The 18,621-nt window shown below is 44.6% G+C and overlaps 1 protein-coding gene across 2 annotated transcripts in view; it reads right to left on the bottom strand.

Annotated features, from left to right (window-relative positions):
* The window catches only part of LOC126533314 (protein Skeletor, isoforms B/C-like), a 45,353-nt gene extending 37,460 nt beyond the window's left edge, over window positions 1–7,893 (bottom strand). For both annotated transcript variants that reach the window (XM_050180569.2, XM_055071865.1), the window contains exons 1-4: window positions 7,737–7,893; window positions 4,866–5,015; window positions 891–963; window positions 653–761 (exon numbers count right to left, since the gene is read on the bottom strand). In XM_050180569.2, the coding sequence (XP_050036526.1) occupies window positions 653–761; window positions 891–963; window positions 4,866–5,015; window positions 7,737–7,797 (393 nt within the window). In that variant the 5' untranslated portion in view covers window positions 7,798–7,893. The remainder of the gene's footprint in view (window positions 1–652; window positions 762–890; window positions 964–4,865; window positions 5,016–7,736) is intronic.
* Between the last annotated feature and the right edge of the window lie 10,728 nt (window positions 7,894–18,621).

Genomic DNA, 18,621 nt, shown 5'->3' with positions numbered 1-18,621 from the left:
CACTGCACCTCACCTAAAGCTGGGGGTGAAACAAACATTTAATAAAGTTCATTTTGTTACACCAACGACGTCAATTATTACTCGCAGGAGAGCAAAAGTGTGTGCTCACCCCACTGTGTGCCTCATCTGCATGCATGCAGCTAGTGTTTTTTTTTTTTATACTGAGCCATTCTAGCTTTTTTAAAAGCAATAAAATTAACTAAGAAACAAGTGCCTATGAGTAACCTCTTCGCTCAAACGTTCACTTCTCAAGCACCGGCACTCGTCTACGAGCAGTCGCAAAACACCAAATTTTTTCTGGAGCATTCTCTGTGAAAGTCTTCCAAATCGCAACTTGTGATGGTTATCCGCAGCCTCTAAAAAGCATCGGGAAAAAAATTTTACGTTCAGCGGCAGGTCTAGAACGTGATAACCAGTAATGCGCCTCCATAGCGAAACTGACTCTATAGATTGATAAGCTGAGTAGAATAAAAATAACCATCTACCTGCATGTGCTTAGTTAAAGCAGTTTTTCAGTAAGTCGAAAGAATCACCGGTGTTCTGACAGTTCTACAAAGAGCTTATTCAAACTAAAGTCACCATTTCAACTCTTTATTTTTTTTCACAGCGATTCATCGCGACAGCTGCCGCGACGGACTCGCACGTGCGTTACCTTGGCTTTCCTGTCGTACACGCTGAACCACTTGAAGTCCGTGATCGAGTTGCCAGCTGGCAACTTCAGCACGATCGTCTGGTTTCTGTAGGCCTTGAGTGCTTTATCGCTAACGGAAAAGGAAACGAAAATCATTCTGGAAAACCGACATGTCGGAACCTTCGAAGTGTGCATGTCATCGAAAGATTGAAAACCCGAAAACGTCGGGCAAAATCTTAAAGTAGAACATGGCGTTTACCTGCCCTTTTCATCCCTCACAAGGATCCCGTTCCCGTCAGGCTTGTCCCATGTGCCGGCGATGAAGCGGGCGCCTGAAACGTAGACCAAAGTAAATGCTCAAAATCGGAAGGGGGGGGGGGGGGGGGTTCCAAATTGGTCAGTGCTTTGCTTTCACCTTGTCGCTCGGTCATTAATAGCATGGTGATCAGTAATATGCAGAGGTGACCCAATTAAGAAGTCAAGACAGTTGAGCATGCGTGAAAGGTGATGGCAATTTTATGTCATCAATGCAATACCATCAATAACAACATTATTCCGACAAAAAGAAAAGAAGAGGTCTCGATTTACAAGATTACATGTGACAAAACCTGAAGCCTTGAACCAAGTCTAAGAGAAAAGAAGACAGCAGCCAACAAACATAGCAACTGGACCAACGAAGAGAATATTCAATCTGATTTACGAAGCCAAATCCAACAACAAAAATCAACGCTCGCATTAACGCACTTTTGGTAAGAACAGGCCAGCGACATTTCGCACACCCAGGAATTTGGGACGTCGGGGTTACTTCATATGTTCCACAACATGAGTAAATAAACATTTTTTTTTTCGCAAGCTTGTAGTGGTCATTACATCTCCTTATTGTCTACTGTGTGGAAACTAGTATTTTATTCATTTGATTAATTACCGAGAAACTTGTTTCACCTTGTAGGTTCGCTGCTCTATCCTATGCGTTTCTTTCACTGCTTTACGCAGGTGCTTTGTAATTTGGTGCATGCGAAATTTTAATGAAAGCGAATTTCACTTGAAAGAAGTTGTTTACCCCGTAGTCTTTTCAAGATATGGTTTTGCCTTTCACACATGCTACTTTGCGTAAATTCGCTGCAAAGTTCATGCGTTTTGGGGTGTCTGACATACTCATAAAAAGCATATACCCCCGAATACTGGCTTCACTGCAGCGCATCTTTTAAAAAAGTGCCTTTGTACCCTCAGAAACATCCCGCAATTAATCAAACCATCGCACGTACGAAGAGAAGTTATTTTCAGTGCTTTGTGCTGATTAAAACACATTTCCCTCGCTATGAATTTATAAACATCGCTATTTTCTGTGCATGAACTGGTTATACAGTGCTGCGTGTTCTCTCAGGCATACCTATACGTCTGTAGCGACGTCCACGACAACTAGTTTCTTTTTAAGTTACATTATACAGAATCATGAATAGCACCAATACAAATGCTATTGAATGTGACGCGAAAGAAATGCCGAATCGGCCTTTTTTTTTTTTTTTTACACATAACTTCTTATTGAAGAAAGGCCAGTCTCGCTCTCTGTTACACTCGTACAGAAACCTTCAAAGTACACTCGAGCTTCGCAGGTTCTAGCTGTTGACTGTAAACTCACCGACAAGTCATGGTTCTTATACGGTGACTTGTTAAAATCGGCTATACGACAAAAATTACGCAAACGTCTGGAGAATGTAAGACGCCCAAATTTCCTCCTCAATAGGTTTCAATGACATTCGTCCTATTTCGTTCTCAGTGAAAGATCCACTCAATAGCTCGAGTCATACATGCCCTTAAATGAGCACACTATATAGCTCAGTACCACAATTGTCTCGCTTCCTAACTCTTAAAAGTAGAATAGATGAAACTGAATCAATGTAATGCCCACTTACGTCTACTCTCTAGTATAATAAGTATAAATTTAGTATACAAATAATTAGCTCAGGACACAATTAATTGCCTAGTATTTCGTCCTCTGTGATCTCTTGACATACTATATACCTCAAAAATAAACGGGAGTGTTGACATGTGAGTTCCAACTTTCACTTTCCGGCCGGCACATCTCAATGTCTAAGAACTAAAACTCAGGATACGGACAATTAGCGCCTCTAACGGCCGCAGGCAGGAAACAGGCACTCATACGGCGTCTTTCGCAGATCTTTATAACATACAGGGTGTTTTCTTAGCTGCACTAAATTTTAAAAATTGTCTGTGGCAGACAGTATAATGTTGACCCTTTAACTAAATTACTCGATGAGGCTGCCGCTACTTCTACGAGAAATAAAAATGCTTAATTGAATAAACAGCATAATCACATTAATTACCTTTTTAATTTGTTTTACGGCACGTATTTGGATTTACGAATTGTAGCCGGCCAGTTCGCAAGGCGTATACCCGCTTGGAATGGATTATCAGGACTGCACCAGTATCGATACATTAATTTTCAACGTGTCCGACGAAATGCATCAGCGTTCCAGTCACTTTTGTGCTTCAGTGCATAAAATAGCGCTTTATTTAAAAAGTTTGTGGAACAACATTAAATTTTTACCGCAAGTTTTACAACGCATATCTCGAAGCCGGTGCCATTCTCAGAGTTCATTCTAAGTCGACATATATCGTCTTACATACCCACTCGCTGAAGAAAGGGGGATTAACCGAGGGGCCCGATTTTTAATAATCATATCATTAGAAGCCAACAAAGACACCAAGGAAAACATAGGGCAAATTTCTTGTACTTACTAACTGAATTAAATAATGGTAAATAATGGCATTGAAAGCGAATGAAAAAGCAACTTGCCGCAGGTCGAGAACAATCCCAGGCCTTCGCATTACGCGTGCCTCATTCATTACGCGAGCTTACTTCAATGCGTGTGTCATTGCTGTTAATTTCGAATGTTACGTTCTTACAGGTGGTTCTGAAAATCACGGTGCCCCGCGTAGTTGCGGAGAGTCATCATCATCATCAGCAGCAGCAGCAGTAGCAGCAGCCTGGCTACGCCCACAGCAGGGCGAAGGCCTCTCCCATACTTCTCCAACTACCCCGGTCATGTGCTAATTGTGGCCAAGATGTCCCTGCAAACTTATTAATCTCATTCGTCCGCCTAACTTTCTGCCGCCCCTTGCTACGCTTACATTCTCTTGGAATCCAGTCCGTAACCCTTCATGACCACCGGTTATCTTCCCTCCTCATTACATGTCCTGCCCATGCCCATTTCTTTTTCTTGGTTTCACTAAGATGTCATTAACTCGCGTTTGTTCCCTCACCCAATCTGCTCTTTTCTTATCCCTTAACGTAACACCCATCATTCTTCTTTCCATAGCTCGTTGCGTCGTCCTCAATTTAAGTAGAACCCTTTTCGTAAGCGTCCAGGTTTCTGCCCCGTACGCGAGTACTGGTAAGACAAAGCTGTTATACACTTTTCTCTCGAGGGATAATGACAACCTGCTGTTCATGATCTGAGAATGCCCACCAAACGCATCCCAGCCCATTCTTATTCTTCTGATTATTTCAGTCTCATGATCCGGATCCGCGGCCACTACCTGCCCAAGTAGATGTATTCCCTTACCACTTCCAGTGCCTCGCTAACTATTGTAAATTTCTGTTCTCTTCCGAGACTGTTAAACATTACTTTAGTTTTCTGCAGATTAATTTTTAGACCCACCCTTCCGCGTTGCCTGCCCAAATCAGTGAGCATGCATTGCAATTGGTCCCCTGGGTTACTAAGCAAAGCAATATCATCAGCGAATCGCAAGTTACTAAGGTATTCTCCATTAACTCTTATCCCCAACTGTTCCCAATCCAGGTCTCTGAACACCTCCTGTAAATACGCTGTGAATAGCATTGGAGAGATCGTATCTTTCTGCCTGACGCCCTTCTTTATTGGGATTTTGTTGCTTTCTTTATGGAGGACTACGGTGGCTGTGGAGCCACTATTGATATCTTTCAGTATTTTTACATTCGGCTTGTCTACACCCTGATTCCTTAATGCCTGCATGACTGCTGAGGTTTTGACTGAATCAAACACTTTCTCGTAATCAATGAAAGCTATATATAAGGGTTGGTTATATTGCTGTTGGTTAGAGTATGCTGAGTCAACTGTCCAGGATACCGTTCGCATCAGGCTGTTGAATGTGTGTATGTGTACAGACGGGCAAGAGGTATAGAAGTGCGTGAGGCCAACACGCATGTCCTGCAACGTGTGTATTCACATACTCGGTGCTCGCCCATCGTAGCTGAAGCTCCGCAGCAGCAGCGTGTCCGCAGAGGCAGCATAGACCCTCCCTTGGATGCCGTGCAAGCCGGAGTCCAGGCTGCCCAGGTACCAAACATCCAACGACGGGCGCTCCCCACTGCCTGCCGCTCCTGGAGGCGAACAATAAGACAGAAACGAAAATGCAGGTTGAAGGCTGCAGGCGATAATTGCCCGAGCTTGAGTGAGGAACTGTAGCGTGTCAAAATTAACTGCTTGTGTTTCAAACGTCAAAGCTCCGATGCCGTGTCTCAGCGACACGAGTGACGCATCCCTTGCGGTATGCACCTGACGTCGCTGCGGGTTCGCATGCATGTGCTGTGATGCGCCGCGTCTGACGAGCGGGTAAACGAAAGGGTTTCCATGGGTCGGTTATTACATTTGTAGAACGCTGAAAGCCACTGCCATTACGAATAATTACAGCGAAATTGTGCTTCGCTGCGAGCCCTTGTTAGCGCGCCACAATTCTGCAGAATATCTCAACAGTTACCCTTCGTGGTGGCTCGGTGGCTATGGAATTGCGCTGCTTAGCACGAGGTGGCGGGTTCGATCCCGGCTGCATTTCGATGGATGCGGAATGCAAAAGCTCTAGTGTACCATGGTTTGAGCGCACGGGGAGGGGTGCGGTCGTCCGTGGCGTCTACTGCTGTGGACAGTCCGCGGTAAACGCGTGTGTGACGACGACCACTGCTCGAGCGGCTAGGAGTAAGGCTCGATGTGACGCTCCCTTGGGTGTTATCACCGCTGACCACTGGTGAAACAACTTCCCCTCGACGAAGGGCGGCTCTTTTCGTTAGTGGAACGAAAGCGTGAGAAGAAAAGCGTAGTGCCGCGCAAAACGGGCTTTTGCAGAGACGATGGCTACGATATCGCGCAAGAGTTGCGCCGTCTGTATGGAAACAAAGCCCTGCATGAGCGGAGGTCTGTCTGCGGCGGCTGCTGTGGATCGCGCCCACTATGTCACCCACGAGCTGCCTCGCGCGATCTCCTGATTAGCGAGGCAGACGCGCCACACTTCACTCCATTCGAAACGTGCCGGACGAGGCAGATCGTCTTCGCCAGCCTATATCGCGAAATGATAACATATAGAGCTGCGCTCAAATTTCGCATTCGGGAGTATCCTAATCGTCAGTGAATTTTTTGTGCGTAATGAAAGGAATAAAGGAAATTTCGCCTGTCGATATACTCAGATTCGTGTGACGGGTTTCCGTGTGACGGGAAGAAGTAAACGAAGACCTTCCATACTCATACCGAAAATTGTTAGGATAGTCACTCACCGCCCTGCTGTCAGCAGATGTGCGAAGAAGCAGGGCATTCGAAACGTCTCTCGTACAACCATGAACAGACAACTTTTCATTCATGCATTTTATGCAGGTGAATAGCTTGGAGAACGCCGTGCACGTCCCTATAGCGGCTTTCTAACCCTACACACGGGTCGCGCATGAACGTCCATACCGTGACAGCACGACAACGCGAACCTCGATGGAGCAAATTAACGCGTCTCGAGCGTCTGTATGATTGCTATAGCAATAGTATTAGTACATTAGCTTCATTATTACTGTCCGTTTCGCTCAGACCTCTGCACACACACAAAACAGCTCGGAAGGAACGCGTTATAGTGTGCTAATAAGTATATTGGGCCAATGTCCCTCGAGTGTCCGTCTAATTGACGTCACAATAAAACGCCAGTGGTGCCGCAAGTCATGGAGGAGGAGAAAAAAACAGGGGGGAGCATAATGTCACTCAGTGTGCCCCGGCAAGCCAACCTCATCTGACGCCGCCTTTCTCTCCGGTAGTACTATATTCTGGACATCGCATTCGGCCATGTTGAATTTGGTAACGGCGGCATTTAGAGCCAGAGAGCCCTTCTGATTGGCTCCAAATGCGGCCATTACCAGATTCGACAACATGGCGGATTTGGGCGATGTCCAGACATATGGTCCAGAATAGTACCCATGATAGTAACCCAGAATAGCACCCCGGGGTCTCCATGTGTGCGGTGGCTCCCGGGAACGAATACGCCCACAAGGTTGCCGGAGCATTCAATACGATTACAGGGTTTGCGGTAACATTTACGCGTGCTTTTACGAAGCGGCGGCCTCCCGCTTCGTATCTATCAAGTCGTCGTCACGCACTAATCTGCCCTATCGTTCTCAACAGATATGCTTTTATTTGCTTTAGATTTGAGTCATAATGCTTCGGCAGTTAAGTATTAGTGCTAAAAGGGCGTTGTTTTCGAGATCCGCGGTCGGTTTCTTGGCCCGCTATAGGCTTCACAATAGCTGGACATGACCTCCGTTTTACGGCGCCATCAGCCATCCGTAGGAAGCCATGTGTACAGCTGCTAGATCTCAAAGGCCATACATTACAAGTGTTTTCTTTTGCGACAGATGGCACCAAAACTCTTCGCGTCCAAAGGTAAACGGCTAGATGCACTACCGCTTGCCTATTACATGACGAAGGCCTATTTCTCCTGTATACATTTTATGACTAGACTTCAAGATTGTCACGCGACGCTCCCTCCTAGTTTATTTTTTCCTCCATGCTGGAAGTACAGCTGTTAGACGGGCTAGTTTGTTGCTCGATTCTTGATTCGTGCTACGGCCTCAAAATGAGACCGGACACAAAGAGGAGACACGAGCACCGCAAGCGCTGGCGCCACACCAGCGTTTGCGGTGTAATACCTGCGGCTCCTCTCTGCGAACATGAATTCAAGGAGTCAACGATGCCATTGCGAGCAAGAGCGTGTCCAGCCGGCATATTGACCGCACGGTCGAGACGTTGTAACAACACGTTGCGAACGTCGCATGAAAGAAGACTGTTCACATATATACCTTGGCAAACCACCACCGCGCAGACGCCGAGGAGCAGGATCATCGGTGTCCGGACAGCCATGGCGGTGGTAACAGGAGAGTCGGGCTACGCGATCATTGAGCTTCTTCGCTTGATCTTCTTCTGTGACGCTCTCACGCGTTCGTTCGCCACGCCCTCTCGCGCCCTTCTCTCACGCTCTGTCACGCTCTCTCGCGCAAATGGCAATGATGATAATTTGCGAAGCCATTCATCACGCGTCTCTATTTATTGAGACTAAAATAAGCAGGGCAGTAGTTGTCGCCGTTTGCTGGCGACGGCTATCCCTTTTCGCTTGATTAATAACATATAGTATTAAAAAGTTCAGTAAACATAAATGCGTGCATTAGGTAATGCTCCAAAAATAATAATTAAGAAAGTAAGAGGCGTCTAAGACACTGATAGTGATAGTCTCTTTCGAGAAATTCTCATTTGCACAGGTCCGTGTAAGTCCGTGAGCACGTGTTTTAAATGCACGGATGAGACAATTATTCACGACGCAGTATCGAGTCAAACATCGTCATAAATGCCAGCGTCTTCAAAGAAGCGTTGAAGTTCTTTCACAGCTTTGTGATGCACTTTTGAAGGGCAAAGGCCTAGAGAGAGAGAGAGATGCAAATGAGAGAAAGGCCTATGCGAGTCAAGTGAGCTCGGTTCTCGTTCAGGGCGCTGTCTATGTGAGGTGTGGTTGGGTCAGTCGAGCATGCACATGTTGGAAAGGTTGCACGCTTGATTCAAAATAATACGTGCTCGGTGTAAGCAATTCCGAGGCGGAGACGATGTAAAAGTGTGTCGATGCGTCGTAAGAGTTGATGGTCTGTCTAGCTGGCAATGTAGACAGTGTAAATGCGGGTCAACCGCATGTAAGAATTTAATCCTTAGTGTTCTCTGTGTTTTCGCCGTCAGGTTGTTGCAGTTCACTTTTATGTTCGCCAACTTGGAGATTTAGCAGATTCTCGGAATAGACAGACTAACCACCAATTTTTTATTCCGACGTTTTCATCATCATCATCATCATTGGGCTGGGGCTTACGCTTCTTGATGTGCTCTCATGTGGGGCGTCGGCATTATAGTTTACTGCAATAGGAACGTATGTAAGGCCATATTTAGTGTTTATAAGTGAAACAAAGAGGCCGCCACGCTAATTTTCTTTGTGTCTTTTTTATAAATGCCAACAATAAGAGTACCTCTTTATTATATCCGTAAAATTCACATTAACGACGATTATTATCCTTTACAAAGTTCTTTAATTTGCATTATTCTCTTTTAGTTTTCTTCTTTTTTTCCCTACTACCGCCCGATTCATTGCCTATCCCCCGTAGTGAGTTGAGCCATAACTCAAGGCACGAAACCATACCAAAATGGTATTCGGAAACTCATTCATTATAAATTAGAATAATCCATCCATTTCTTGACCGACTCTCCATCATAGTGGTTAGGAGCCCGTGCACATACGTGATAGGAAGCAACAACAACAATAATCATAATTTGATGTCGCCAGTTGCGAAGCTTTCTTTGGTTGTGGCGTTCTGCGGAAACTATGTTGGTCAGCTCGGCATAGTTTCTGCAAGAGTTCTCTAGTTTGTGCTGCCCCTATCGCACGAGTGAAAGACTTGCGGGCACAATTCAACGGCGACGCCCTTGCTGCACCGTTGAGCGCCAGATCGCGCAGAACAAGACGTCCGTTATGGTTTCGGACTGTTTCGTACCAGACGACACAACGGTGACCCCGCACTTCCTGACGTCACACAAGCCATGCCAAAATGGCGGTTGCTGCATGTGGAAGGCGCTTAGAGGGAGCGATTTCAAATTGAAATTCCGAGTTAGAATTTGTGAAAAGAAACCTTTCCTTTTTTATGATTGTATTGTCCCTCTAAGCTCTAGCTGTTATAACAATAAATGAGTTCTTTAATGATAAAATGAGAATAGTTGGACGACCGTGTCATGAAAATAGTCAGCAGACCCAAACCTTATTACAAGGTTTATAAAGCACTTTCACAAATTACAACCCCTGCTCCGTAGTGTGTGTGCGTGGAGAGGGGGTCAGAGGTGTCCCAGCTACCAAGCGCAATTATTTTAGAACAAGGCTAAGCCTTTCATGAGGATGAAAGTGACAGTACGTGGTTAGCAGCAACCTAAAGCGCCCATCCTATTTTGGGTGGCTCCAAATTAACTGGTTTTTGTAATGATTATTTAAGCATTTACTTGATATACTTATAGCAGGTGAGTGAACAGTGTTTTATAACATATATACTCGAAAACATTAGATCAATTATTTGCAGCATGCTATGTCTCTCACGTGGCACCTTTTTCTGCATTTAAAAGAAAGACCTGGAATTATTTTAAAAAAATGATTTAAAAGAAAGTCCTGGAACTATAAAAAAAATTATTTAAAAGAAAGTCCTGGAATTATAAAAAAATATATACAGAAACCAACGAAGATATCGAACATGACTGTCAAAAAAGTCGTAGTTTCGCCCGAAAGGTGAAGCATTGATTGCGAAAGTAAATTGGTAGACAACTAGCTATACGAAGTATTGTAGTTCCATCCGCCGCATAAACTTGCAAACATAGGCCCCTTAATAAATTAACAAGCATGGCGTCAAGCGAGCACAAGCAAACATTTACACATCTCACTCGATGACCGCAGAAACTCGCTGTCAGAACGCAATAGAACGAGGAAGCGCGGCAACAGCAGCGAGCGATTTGACCTTCGTGCTGCCTCTCGCATCAACGCGAGCTAAGTCGCGAAAACACAGTGATTGGCCGGACACTGCCCCCGTCACAGATGGCTTTCAAGACACAGCGGCCCGGGCGGGCGCGCGTGGCAGCCCTTCCTCCCCGCTTCCCTCGCTTGCGTGCGCGATTGATCCACGATCGCCGGCTCGATACATACAGCATACGGCGCGCGGCGACTATGTTGTTGCTCTAGGGCTTTATATGGAACCTCACGGCGACGCCGACGGCAGATATGCGCCTGGAGTGTTCACATAATGGCTATCGCAATAATAAGCGAATAGCTTCTGAATCCACTGTTGACTCAACGTTTCTTCTCGTTCCTCGGCGCTCGTGGTGGCCTCCCATCGACGCCGAGGCCAAACGTCGCTTTTCCTAGTTCTCTTCCCCTTCTTCCACAGACATCGTAGCAGCACTCTGAACCGCCGCTTCGCTGCCCTACAAGGTTCATTAACCTCTGGCAGGCCGTCAGCGCCTCTCCGACCAACCAGCGAAGTCCGGAGACACCGGCGGCTATCACTCTCCCCCGGTGACCTACTCATGCCGCTGGCCAAGCCTCCGTGGCAGCCCTCTGTTCTAGAGTTACTGTCAGTTAAAGCCATGGTTAAAGCAATTCTACTCTCTTGCTCCCTACGGCGCTACTCCCTCCTCGTTCTCTCGGCGGAGAATGCATACAGCCGCCGATCACGCACACGCGCGAAAGTTCCAAATTAAGCTGTTCGTATTTAAAAAGCCGACCCGGCTTCCCGCTTGTGCGTCGCTGCAAAGCTGCTCTCAATCACACTGCGAATGAACTAAATCCTCCTATGGCCTCTGAGATCTCGCCAAGGCCACGGATATAGCGAATTATCGTATATAGGGCGTTTCTTTTTTTCAGCGGCACCAAATTTTTGATATTGCATCTGGCGAATAGCATGATTCTAACTCATCATCTAAATTACTCAATGAGGCGACCACTACTACTACGATAAATAAAAATACTTAATTGAATAAAATATAATCACACTAATTGACTTTAAACAATTACTTTACTGCACATATTTCAATCTATCAATTGTAGCTCGTGAGATTGGAAGGCATATCAACTTATAATGAATTCTGAGGATGGCACTAGTTTCGATATATATGCGCCGTCATTGCTGCGGTAAAAATGCACTGTTCCACTTACTTTTTTTAGGAAAATGCTGGTCTTTGCATTGAAGCACAAAAGCAACTGAAACGCCCACGTATTTCCTCGGACACTTTGAAAATTTTTATTTCGAAACTGGTGGAGTCCTGAGAATTCGTTCCAAGTGGATGTGCCTAACGAACTCACGCTACAGTTTGCAGATTGAAGCGCTTAACTAAAACATTAATCCGCTTAATTATGTCAATTATTCAATTAAGCATTTAGATTCTTCGTAGAAGTAATAGCGGCCGCATTTCGATGGGGGCGAAATGTGAAAACACCCGTGTACTTAGATTTAAGTGCACGTTAAAGAATCCCAGGTGGTCTAAATTTGTGAACATTCTGAAACCAGGTGTGCCATCATTTCATATGTCCACGGCATATCTCACAATTTGAAAAAAGTAGGCAAACGAGCAGGTGTTCGGGTTTTATTTTCCGCCCCGAAACGTCATGCTTTGATGGGTGCCAAGGTGAATGCAGGTCATCGGGAAAATAAACAGGTGTGCACAAAAAAACATGAGCAGAAGCATGTCGGATGTGTAAAGAAAGTAGTTTATTCGGTTCCCTTGTCGTGTGGTTCATCATATGTGGGCCAAACGGGCAGATGTCTGAATGATAGATTGCATGAGCATCGATATAAGATGGAAAACCAGCTCTCCGGTCAAATAAGTGCGCATTGTAAGGCTCGCAAGTGTATTACAGATTTTGATAGAACCTGTGTTTTGAACAGAGCTGATGATCAACTGACAAGGGAGATATTGGAAGCGCTTGAGATCAAAAAGCGTGGTGATGATTGCATCAGTGAAGCCTCAGTTTCTCTTTCGACAAAGGAACTGGCCTATCTTGGGAGCGGCACTTAGAAGTTGTTCTGTGTTGTGGTTTCCTTGTGCGATGCAAATGACGGCCCTGTTTTCTCTTGTTGTTTTGATCCTTGACAGCAGGTATTTATTCCTGTTTCAAGAAATAAAACGCTCAGTTGTTAGTGCGCCTATGTGGTTGTCTCGTGTCTCCTTCCTACGTCCGTTGTTTTATTTGGCGCCTTCGTTGTAATCCCATATAGCAACGAAGCCAAACGTGCATGGAATAATCAATCAATCAATCATTTTATTTCCTTAAAGAAGGAGGAGTACAGGACTAAAAGCTCGGACAGCTTGACGAGGTCCCGACCCCTTGTAAGTTGGCATAACAGCAAGATGACAGCCAGTCATACACAAGAAATGAAAAAAAGCATCACAATGTAACGGGTAATACAGAGTGAAACAAGACGGCAAGAAATGATCAACACTCATAAATAACAGTGGGGAACAAAATTAGGAGAATTAGAAGGCATGGTCTAGTCTTGCAAATAAATAAGTTGACAAAAACGTTTAATGCGAGAGTTTCGGTTTCTGGAGGGATCAAACTTTTGTCGGTCTAATAGGTTTAAAAGCGAAGGTAATGTATGAGATAAAGATTGCTCATCATAGGAGGTTCTTGGGGTGGGTACGAACCACATTTCTTTATGTCGGGTCTGTCGAATATTTGTATTTTCTCGATGTTTTGCCAGATGAATTGTATCAATGCCAAATTTTACGAAATTTTTGTAGCACAACATCAACCTATAATTGTAAAAACAAAATACAGGAAGAATTTCATATTTAGAAAAAAGTGGTTCTGTGGAGTGCGTATAATGGACATCAGCTATGTAACGCACAACTCTTTTTTGTAGCAAATGTAGTTTGTGCAAGTTTGTTACACCAGTTGTACCCCACACCATGACGCAGTACTGCATGACAGATACCACCAGAGCATTGTATAGCATTATTTTTACCTTGGTCGGGAGTAAGTGACGCAGACTAGCAATAACACCAATGGCAGATGACAATTTAGATTGGAGATGATCAACATGCTCATTCCAGGTAAGGTGCTTTGTAAAACGCACCCCAAGGATATTAACGGTATCCACTATCTCTAACTGCTCACTGCCCAGACTCAAATTCATATTAGTTGTCAACAACTTTCCTCTAGGCGCGTACAAGATAACTTTTGTTTTCTTAGGGTTGATTTTTAAGCAGTTTATCACGGACCACCGTTCTAAGTCAGACAGCGTCTTATTAGCCTTTATTTCTATATCCGTTCCCACGTTGCCTGTAATAAAAACGGTTGTGTCATCGGCATACGAAACGAATGTAGCGTTATCTGTACAGCGTACAATGTCGTTTATATAAATCAAAAATAAAAGTGGGCCCAAAATGCTTCCTTGCGGCACACCAGTGATAACTGGCTTTCTTGAAGATATTGAGTTACTGGCATCTACGAACTGTGATCTGTGGGACAGATAAGATGTCATAAGCGAGTGGGCGGTTCCACGTACACCATACATTTCTAATTTGTTAAGAAGGATGGAATGATTAATTAAATCAAAAGCCTTAGAGAAATCTATGTATATGCCTAGTGCCATATGCTTCCGGCTGAATGCATCTAAAATTATTTCTTTTTGGCTCAGGAGGGCTGTTTCCGTAGAGCGGTGCTTTCTAAAACCATGTTGAAAGTCTGCAATCAAATGGTGACGGTTAAAGAATGAGAGTAATCGCGCATGCATTATTTTCTCAATGCCCTTAGAAAATACTGGAATTATTGATATTGGCCGATAATTATTTAATGCTGTTTTATCACCGCGCTTAAAGACGGGAACAACGCGGGTAATTTGCATTCTCTTAGGAAAGGCACCTGTTGATAATATTAAGTTATAAACATGGGCTAGAATAGGGCTTATAATATCGAGCACATACTTTATTGGGCGAATCTGAATACCGTCGGCGTCTAGTGACTTGCTGTTGCTTGTAGCTCTGATACACGAAAAAACTTCAGGGGGAGTAGTTGGAGCAAGGAAAAGCGATGCTCCATTCCTGTTTACTGGTAGAAACTGAGCGTAGTTAGTTAGGCTATGTTCTAGGTCCTGTTGCGGTGCTAGAGTAAAGACTTCATTAAATGAGTTTGGTACATGCATCTCCAGAAATTTGTTGCCCATCATGTTCCAATATATCAGGAATAGCTGAGTAAGAGTTAGGCTGTAACAAGGCATTCAATTTGCGCCAAAGTACATCACTTCGTTGGTTAGCAGGGTCACTAAATATTCCTAAAAAAATAAGCATTTTTGGCAGTTCTAAGTTTATTTGTTAAACTGTTTCTGTATTTCTTAAACACCTTAAGCAAGGCTTCATCCCTAGATTTCACAAATTTGGCATATAAAACATGTTTTTGTTTAATCATGTCAAGAAGCTCAGGGGTCAGCCAAGGTTTCCGCGCTTTAGGTGGCCTCGTAATTTTTTTGCATGGAAAATGCGTATCATACAACGGTTTAAAGATATTAATAAAAGCGGAATATGCAGAGTCGCTGTCTTGTGCACAATAAACGCTGTCCCAAGTTTGCTGAGCAATGGCATGGCGAAAAGCCTCCAGATTTGATGGCGTAATTGATTGAATATAAACTGGTTCCTTAGTCTTTTGAGTCACACGATTGATTTTACTCACTAGCAGAATAATGCCTAGATGGTCACTGATATCGGTGTACAGAACGTCGGCCTCTAATGAATGAATATTTATATTTGATATGAACACATCTAATAAGGAGGCACTGTCAACAGTTATGCGTGTTGCTGTAGAAATTGTATTTGAAAAACCGCAAGTGGTAATTAGAGTCTGGAAATCATTTTGCAGCGGAGAAGATGACAGCATGTTTATATTCACGTCACCACCTAAAACAAGATTCATTTTTTCTTCTGTTGCATAACTGAAAAGCTTTTCAACGAAAGCAAGAAAGCGGGTCGCATCACCTGATGGTGGTCTGTACACAACAGAGAACAAGTTTGTATGGTTTTGTAGTGTCAGTACCTCATAATCGGAAGTTATACCAGTGAAATTGTCGACTGGTTCAGCAAAAATATTATCTTTGAGCAAAAGCGCTACACCGCCCCCTCGCTTATCCTGTCGACTACAGAAGAACGACTGATAACCAGATAACTGGAACAATTGTGATGTGGGCGTTAACCACGTTTCGGTTAACATTATGACAGTAATCGGTATTCCGAAGCTGTGTATTAACATGGTAAGTTCATCAGTCTTACTTGCGAGCGATCGAACATTTTGATGAAAAAATGTCATTGCTGGTTGCTTATTTGATATAAGATCCTTTACCTCGGATGGTACATAACCCATATTTTAGATAAGAAGCTACCAGAAAAAAAAAAAAAATGGACCCAACTGTTGTTCCTACGTCATCTTCTGCAAGTCATCAAGATGGCAAATGGGGACAATGGGGCTGCCGTCCGATTTCCGGGCAAAAATCTTGCCATTACGATACCAGGCATATTTCCAGCCGAGTTCTTTCTTTTTGCTGTTCACTGCTCCAAACAAGCGTTTCATGGGAGGAGATAAGTGTTCATTGATATAAATCGGAGTGCTGGGCTCCAGCTGAATATCTTCTGTTGTCAGCTGTTTTTTCCTTGCTTTCTCTAGGAAAGAATCGCGCTTGGCCCTGTGTCTGAACTGCACCACAATATTAGGGCAATTAGCGTCACCGCTTGTCCTAACTCGGTGGGAAACTTCAACATCAGAATCCTCGAAAGGTACATCAAGTGCACCTGCAAGTTTTCTGGTTATATCCAGGGTGTTTTCTTTTGGCTTCGTTGGTACACCTTTGATTTCTATGTTGAAACACCTGGTATGCTGTTCATTTTGCATGAGCCTTACTTCATGATCCTTGAGTTTTGCGAGCAGGGCATCTCGGTCCTTTTCCAGACCCTCTACTGTGTTCCTTAGATCAGAGTTTACATTTTTCAGCTCACTCACAGATGTTTTCATTTCCTCATAGTTCTTGTTCGCAAATTCCAGGAATCCCTTCATTTCTCTAATTTCTTTCCTTAAGTCTCTTTCCAGGCATTCGCGCAGTTCTCTAAATTCATTCTTCAACTCGCGTTTAAGTTCTTCGAAAAGTTTAGATAGCTCTTGCTTGCCTGTCATTGCTACCAGAGCGCGGGACAAAACGGAGATAAGCGAACAAGAACGCGAGATAAATAACGGAAATAACAGTAACAGGAATGTGGCAGCAATGTGGCATGAACAGGAATGTGGCAGCAGCGCTACGGCCGAATGTGCATCCCACTATTTAGGAGGGGCATAAAAATCACCAACCTGTACAGGCGGAAAGAAGTGGTTCAATATGCGTGCACGTAGCCGTAACCGCTGCTGCCAACTGATGCGAACGGGCTTCTTGCAGGGCTTTTAAACCAAGGGGCTTGAGGTCCCGCGCAGGCGCGCTGCGGTAGACGGTAGGCGGCAGTCACGGCCACTGTCAGGATGCTTTTCTTGGGGCGATAAGCGGCGCAGCCTGGGTAGACGAAGTCTTCTTGCCGGCAGTTCCTTGCAGCTGTGATCTGTACAGGCGGAAAGAAGTGGTTCAATATGCGTGCACGTAGCCGTAACCGCTGCTGCCAACTGATGCGAACGGGCTTCTTGCAGGGCTTTTAAACCAAGGGGCTTGAGGTCCCGCGCAGGCGCGCTGCGGTAGACGGTAGGCGGCAGTCACGGCCACTGTCAGGATGCTTTTCTTGGGGCGATAAGCGGCGCAGCCTGGGTAGATGAAGTCTTCTTGCCGGCAGTTCCTTGCAGCTGTGATCTGTACAGGCGGAAAGAAGTGGTTCAATATGCGTGCACGTAGCCGTAACCGCTGCTGCCAACTGAACATAACATAACATAACAAGCGGGCACTGCGAACTTTTTTTTTCTTTCGCCGGGAATCAAGCAGCAGGCTAGCAATCGGCCTGCCTCTTGTAATATTTTTGTCCAGGCGCACACGAACACATCTTAATCAGCGCTGCAAGTAATCTGCGTCGGCGATAAAAATGACGCGGTCCAAACCTACACCGCGTGGTCGGAGCACAGGCACGCTCACGCCTATTCCCGAACGAAGTTGTACGTATACAGCTAAAGACGACAATAGCGCACGGCTGTAACAACCATACAAGCCTACGGCTGTTAAGACTAGACTCTGTAAAGGGTAAAAACAAACATCAGGCTGCTACATTCGTGGTGATCAGCCGGGATGCTTGCACAGTACTATATAAAATAGGAATGTTGAGAGAGCGGACAAATTAAAGGTACACATTTACACGAGTCTACAGACAAGGTCTTTTATCGCCTACCCGCTCACTGCTCACCGTGGTGGTAAAAAAAAAACAGCTCTCCTAGCTGTACCTGCGGCCACCGTGCAAACGCCGGCAAACGCCCATAAGACTCTATGGCGGGCACTCTCACGTGACCAAATAATGACGACGCCCATGGTTATGTGAATGGTCTATAACGCCCTGTAGTGTAACGATCAAAGTGCACACCTCGAATCATCCACAAGAGCGAGCTGAATGAAATGGAGAGACGATAAAGCAGGATTCCGTGTCCCAGGCCACCCATATTGTTATCGGTAATGACAGAAAGGTTGAAAACTGCGCTTCACATCTACAAAACTACCTGGGAATAGTGCGAAAAGATGGTACAAGATTAGACAATATGAGTGCATTACTGCGCCCGTGTTCCAGTCTTTCTGTGCTGTTTTCTTGTATTATCGTTAATGACTTTTGTGCAGAATGCACTAATTATTGTCAGTTTTTTGTAGAAGGCTGCCTTTTGTTTGACAAATCTCCAATGGAAGATGGCTTGAAATGGACAGAAATGTGTTCAGATGCTAATTATATCCATGTAGATTGCTTTGTGAACACCTCAATGTTGTTTTTAAGCAGTGCGTGGCTCCATATGAGTAGCCATAACTTTAAACATGAGCTGGTCAAAGCACATTGGAATCACTACTGCTTGAAAGCCCCTCATAAATTGCGATTACCACTACCAGACAATGCCGAACATTTCTGTGAAATAAATGCAAAAACAATTCGATATTTTACCACGAACTACTTGCCATGAGCAAATGAGTTCTG

Source organism: Dermacentor andersoni, chromosome 7 (genome assembly GCF_023375885.2).
Source record: "Dermacentor andersoni chromosome 7, qqDerAnde1_hic_scaffold, whole genome shotgun sequence".
Lineage (NCBI taxonomy): Eukaryota > Metazoa > Arthropoda > Arachnida > Ixodida > Ixodidae > Dermacentor > Dermacentor andersoni.
This window is presented reverse-complemented; position numbering and strand designations above follow the sequence as displayed.